The 6,533-nt window shown below is 40.6% G+C and overlaps 1 protein-coding gene across 1 annotated transcript; it reads left to right on the top strand.

The window, feature by feature from the left end:
* Nucleotides 1-260: 260 nt before the first annotated feature.
* Nucleotides 261-2,099, top strand: LOC122524095 (protein sister of odd and bowel). The gene is made up of 3 exons (XM_043646177.1): nt 261-716; nt 840-1,462; nt 1,736-2,099. The coding sequence occupies exons 1-3, from the start codon at nt 315-317 to the stop codon at nt 2,097-2,099; spliced, it is 1,389 nt and encodes a 462-aa protein (XP_043502112.1). The 5' UTR covers nt 261-314.
* Nucleotides 2,100-6,533: the final 4,434 nt, after the last annotated feature.

Raw genomic sequence — 6,533 nt, 5'->3', positions numbered from 1 at the left:
CGGCGACAATTTTTAATTCAATCAATAAATATTAGTTATTTATTTTGATTATCGATAAAATATTTTGATTACGAGATTAATTACGAGAAGTGCGTTCGACGATATGATAATTGATATAACGTTTAGCGAGATTAGAATTGTACGTATTTTAATTGATCGATTATTCGAATCGCTAAGCGTATGGATTTAAAGGAGACGAAAGTAATCGTTGTTAGGTGTAAGCGGATACGTTGCCGAATGGTACCGGGAATAATATTCGTTGTAGAAATTGCGTTCCCGAGATCTATCAGGGACGATCTCGTTTACGTTGGAGGATGCAACAACAGGATAAACAAGAGGAATTGGAAGAGGATCAACGTGGAATCACGATAATGCCGTCATCTTCTTCCTCGTCTAACACGACGACTATCGCTATGACGGAAGAGGATCATCGGCAAGTAGATGCTGCTGCTACCAGTATCGCTGTAGAATCGAGTTTACCGAATTTCACGCTTCACAGCGTTGCCCTCGGTCTACAGAGTGCAATATTGGCTGCCCTCCAAAGGGCAGCCTTGTTACCACCCGATCATGCCGCGGTCGCTGCTTTGAATCTTCAAGCTCTCGATACCTATCTCACCCTTCATCGTCTTCAAGCCAGCGGTGCTGTTGCTACGGCCGGTGTTAATCAACAAAGATGTTCACCGTCGTTAACCACGGATTTGGTTGATGAAACCAACGTCCTTCCGACTACGACTAACTCGACTAATTCGAGAACCATAACGACGATGGTAGATACCTCGAAAAACGATCATCATCATCATCATCATCATCATCATCAGCATCAGCATCAGCATCAGCAGCAGCAACAACAACAATTAGAAACCGAGCAACTTCTTCGATCGATCGACGAGGACGAAGACGGTGCTCGTTTGGAATTCGTCGCGGATCCCGAAGAAGATTTGGCCCTTTTAGAAGAAGAGGAATCCCTTTTAAGGGACACCGGTGGTGGTGGTGGCGGTGGAGGAATAGCCACGTCCTCGTCCTCCTCGTCCACCGTTTCTACGAATTCTCACGAACTTCTGTTGCGTCGAATATCCGATGGAAATCGCGCGAATTCTACTAACACGTCAATCTCACAAATCAACAATCAAGTCCCAACTACGACGACCACCACCTCCTCTTCCTCCCACTGTTCGTCAACATCCTCGACTTCCACTAATTCTTCTTCTTCTACTTCTTCCAATTCCTCCAACAATACCAATTCTTCCCTTCAAGCGACCTCAACCTCCGTAGATCCTGGTATACAAAAATCTTGTCGGGCGTCAAGACCGAAGAAACAATTTATCTGCAAGTTTTGTAGCCGACAATTCACCAAGAGTTATAACCTATTGATACACGAGAGAACCCACACCGACGAGCGACCATACTCGTGCGATATTTGCGGCAAAGCTTTCCGACGGCAAGACCATCTTCGAGATCATAGGTACGTTCAAAAACCCCCACGCACTCTCCCCCTCCTATACTTTTCATTTTTAAATATACTTTCCTTATCTTTCATTGAAATCACTCTTTACCATGCATTGAAATCTCTCTCTTTACCTAGCATTGAAATCTCTTTCTTTACCATGCATTGAAGTCTCTCTTTACCGAGCATTGAAATCACTTTAAAATCAATAAGAAAAATCCTCAAAAATATTAATTATCGTCATTTATTTATTTTTTGTCTTTTTTTTTGGTTGTTGTCATCAAATTACAGGTATATTCACAGTAAAGAGAAACCATTCAAGTGCGCCGAATGCGGCAAAGGATTTTGTCAGAGCAGAACATTGGCCGTTCACAAGATTCTACACATGGAAGAATCACCCCACAAGTGTCCGGTTTGCGCTAGGAGCTTCAATCAAAGGAGCAATTTGAAGACACACCTGTTAACGCATACGGACATCAAACCTTATCATTGTGCCTCCTGTGGCAAGGTCTTTCGAAGAAATTGCGATCTAAGGCGACATTCTCTGACCCATAATCTTGGCGTATCAACGTCACCACCACCGCCAACTGGTGGGGGAGGAGGAGGAATAGCTGTACCTGGCACGAGCACCGTTGTTCTTCAAAAGACGTCCTAGCGAGCTTTCTTTTTTTAAAAAAAAAAAAAGAAAAAAAGAAAAATAAAACATAGAAACCGAGAGGAATTGCACTTTAGTTCAAAAAATAATAAGAAATTTCTCGTAAAAATGTAACAAAAATTTATACATATAATCTATACGAAATTTCGACGTGGATAGTCGAAATTTTCTCGAAGGACTTTGCGTATTATTTTCTTTTTTGTTTTTTTTGCGCCAAACACGTTTTTCTTTCTCGTTTTTATATATAAATATATATATAAATTTTTTTTTTTTTTTACTTACAGGAAAATAATATTTTCCTTATCGACGTTGTAAATAATTCGCATACTTTGATCGTTGTATAATCTATAACTAATTCGAATTAAAAAAAGTATCCTCGTCGTTATCATCGATTATTATTGAAATGAGAGTTGGCGTATTCGTTGCGTTTTAAAAATGCGTCTCTCGTGATTAGGATTATTTCTGTTCGACGTTCGACTCGTGTGTCGTTCGTTAACGTTCTAATTAAAAAAATTCTCACGACTTAACTAACAAACAAAAAGAAATACCTTACCGTACGATATTTAATTAGGTTAAACGAATATCGAGACTATAATAATAATAATAAAAAGAAAAAATAAAAAAGAACGAGGAAAAAGAATACAAAATATAGAAATACCGTCCATCGTGTATGTAATTCCTGTGTACTTGTAAAATAAATCTTTATTATTATTTTTAAAAAATAATGAAAGAACAAAACGAAGAACACAATACATATATTCCTGGATAAATCAAAATCGTATACACGTAGATACGATTTGTTAGGGGATTTATTAGAGCGGGGAAGGGGGTTTAAAAAAATAAGTTTCTTCAAGGGAAAGAGGGGGAGAGGTTCTGACACCAACAAATTTCCAAATTCTTTTCTTACATTTTTTAATTAGATTTCACATTTTTGTCTCTCTCTCTCTCTCTCCTCTTATTAGTTCTCTTTCTTTTTTTAAGATACTTGATTTTTTTTCATTTAATCCTGACAACGTACCTATATCGAACGTCCGAACGTCCTGAGTAGTAGAAGGATAAGAAAAAAGGAAAGGTAGGAAGAAGAAACGCGTGTATCGTGTTACAAAGAACCGGACCGCCAGGTGCGCAGGACATGACACCGCGATGCGTCTAGGGTTACGTTTCTTTTCTCGATGGGGGTGAGGTGGAGTGGGGGGGAGGGACGGGGGCGGGTGGCAGGGGGTCACCGAGGAGACGAAGTAAAGGAGGTGAAGAAGGTTAAGGAGAAGAAGAAGAAGGTTCGAGAAAGAGGTGGTGGAGGAGGAGGAGGAGGAGGAGGAAGACTCGCGCCGATTTCGGACGTCGGTTCTTTTCCTCCTCCAACAACGACGACAACGACGACGATGAGGAGACGCTATTTCAGGGAGTTCTTGGACGCTCGTCGATAAGGAGAATGTCGCACGACCGGTCGACATACACACACATACACACACACACACACGTAATATGTATATGAATACATATACACTCGTACAGGAAAAAGAGAAGCTACATTGCGTGTGCTATCTCTCTCTCTCTCTCTCTCTTTCTTTCTTACTTTTTTAGTATGCGTGCGCGTGTGTGTGTGTGTTTGTGTATAAGCACGCTAACGTAATCCTGCCCACCGCGAGGCGCTTTCATAAATTCCTAACGGCGGACGTTTTACCGCGAATTACGGCGAGACTTGTCTACCGCAAAACGCACGTGGTCAAAAAATATAATGTAAAAAGTTATCCATCCGTGCGTGTGCGAAGTAGGTACGAGTAAGGTAACGACTAGCCGAAGGTATCTCTCCCCAACTAGGGTTGAGATACCTACTATAGAAAGAGACGAACGGGAAGAGAAGGTTAGGGTAAATTGTAGGAACCGCAGAAAGATTGAACCGCACAGGGAAAGTAAGGATTTCTACGTGCATATATGGAAACGATCGTAAATTTTCTTTCACAAAGGATCTTATTTATTATCGATATATATATACACATATGTTGTGTGCAACATATGTGCACAATTATTTCTCTCCCTCTCTCTTTCTTAGGATTAGTTAAAAATATATATATTGTACACACACATACATTTCAGGGATAATTGGCGAACTATGTGTTAGACACGTATTTTGAAAAATGATTAAGAAAATCATCGTGAATGATAATTAAATATCGTTTGGAAAAATAATATAATATTATAGAAATGGGGGGTATCGATTATCGGGAAAAAAATATTTCCTTTCTTTCTTTCTTTCTTTATTTATTTATTTATTTATTTATTTATTTATTTATTTATTTCCTTGGTATCGTGAATAAGAAGAAGAAGAAGAATAAAAAGAGTGGGAAAAGAGAGAAAGTAGAGGGACCACGAAGAGGACCACACGCACGCGCCGCCCACAGATACGCTATCACTTGGCTACAACCGACGTGATCTGCATGCGCATGTTTTCTCTCTCTTCTTTCGTCAGGACGAAGATACAAGTTGAAAAAGAATAAGAATAAGCAGATGAAGAAGAAGAAGAAGAAGAAGAAGGGAAAGGCCGAGAGGAATCTTTTTCCTCCGCATTCTGTTCCTTTTTACCCGTTCGGACTACCTACCTTTCGCTGATTTAAGGGGTTGGCATAGCGTCGATAACACGTTCCCGTATGTGTCGCGTATATTTTCCATCCTTCTCCAACACCTCTTCCTCTCCTTCTAACTCCTACTTCTACTCCTACTCCTAATCTTACTTTTCCCCTTTTTTCTTTTCGTATATTTTCGAATACCACCACCACCAACCACCACCTCTTGGCAAAAAATCAAACGATCGGTTTTTATCCGTCTTCTATTTTCTTTTGTAAATCGCAAAATAACCCGATGGATTTCTTTTCTACACGCTCATAATTTTATACATAATCATTTTTCTTATTTCTTTTTCTAAACTTTTCATATTCCAACCCTTTTTATTTCTCGACAATATAATAACAAAAATATATATATATTTTTATGACTTGAAAACAAACGTCACGACACGGTCTTAAAACATAATCCCTTTACCCTGTTCCCGTAATAATTATAATGTTTAGATTAAAAAATGGAGAGAAGGAGGAGGAGGAGGAGGAGGGGGGGAGGAAATGTGAATAAACGTGAGAAGTTATTCGCGGAAAGAGGGATGTGTGCCTACGCGCGTGCTTTAAGAAGAAAGAAAGAAAGCAAAAGTAAGAAAGAAGGAAAGAAAGAGAGAAAATAGGATAGAAAGGGATAGAAGGTATGCAAAGAGGATAACGTCTCCATACGCGTACGGTAGAACGAAGTTGTACTTGCCGATATACGATCGGTGGTGGTGGATGGTCGCGCGGAAGGTGGCCACCCGCAATACTGCAGGCTTGTATCGCTTAACAGCCTTACCGTGGGCATTTATAACGACCGATCGAGCAGCATCCCCTTTTCCCACCTTCTACCAGATATACGGACCGGTTCCACCATCTACACATTTTTTCCTTTAACATTCTCTCTCTCTCTCTCTCTCCCTCTCTCTCTCTATCTCTATCTCTCTTTTCTACTTTCTTACCTTTAAATTTATTCTCTTTTCTTTTTATTTTTTATTTTCTTTCCTTCCACCGCAACATCATTGTCCTCGCAATTTTCATTCGCGTCACCGATGAGAACATTTTAACGTACGTAAATTGAATTCCTGTTAATATAATCATCGATAGTTACAAAATAGTATTAGGTATAGTTTTTACGCCTAATCCATTGAAAGATGGCAGGGGCTGAGGATTCATGGATAAAAATGATTCTTCAGATAGAAAGAGAGAGAGAGACAGAGAAAGATTCTGACACCGTTGACGCATATAATCCCGTTGACAAGGGTGCTTAATCCGATTTATATTTATGTTAAGCAACGATATGACTAAGAACGAGTAAGAGAGAAAAAGAGAGAGAGAGAGAGAGAGAGGGTGGTAAGCGAGTGAGCGAGAACCGTCGACGATTTAATTAATTTCTTTTGGGAGGCGTCTAATAACGCTATCTGAGATCGACTCCGTTGAAAAGTAGAAAGAAAAAGAGAGATGAGTGAGGTGGGGTTGGAGGGGTGGGGGGTAAGGAGAGGTAGAATACAGAAGAGGATCAAAAAATCGGTTCGAACGGGCCACTTTCTCTCTCTCTCTCTCTCTTTTTCTCTTTCTCTTTCTCGTTCTGTTTCTGTTTTAGTTGGTTGTGTTGGTGGTGGGTACGAAATACGAACGGGCGGACAGGATGACGGACGGCAGGACGCCCTGGGCAACCGAGCGGTGACTCGCGCGACACAACCTCGCGTTCGCCCACGCATATCCACCGGAGATTTCAACGCGCCACCCCCCCATCCCCCCCAGACCCCCTACTCTTCTTACCTTCTTTTTCTCCTCCATCTTTCGGAGAGTATCTTCTCGCGTGGCTTCTCTTTTACTCCTC

This window comes from Polistes fuscatus, unplaced genomic scaffold (assembly GCF_010416935.1).
Source record: "Polistes fuscatus isolate 324 unplaced genomic scaffold, CU_Pfus_HIC Scaffold7, whole genome shotgun sequence".
NCBI classification, from domain to species: Eukaryota; Metazoa; Arthropoda; class Insecta; order Hymenoptera; family Vespidae; genus Polistes; species Polistes fuscatus.
Note: the sequence above shows the minus strand (reverse complement) of the source record. Positions and strands in the feature narration are given on the sequence as shown.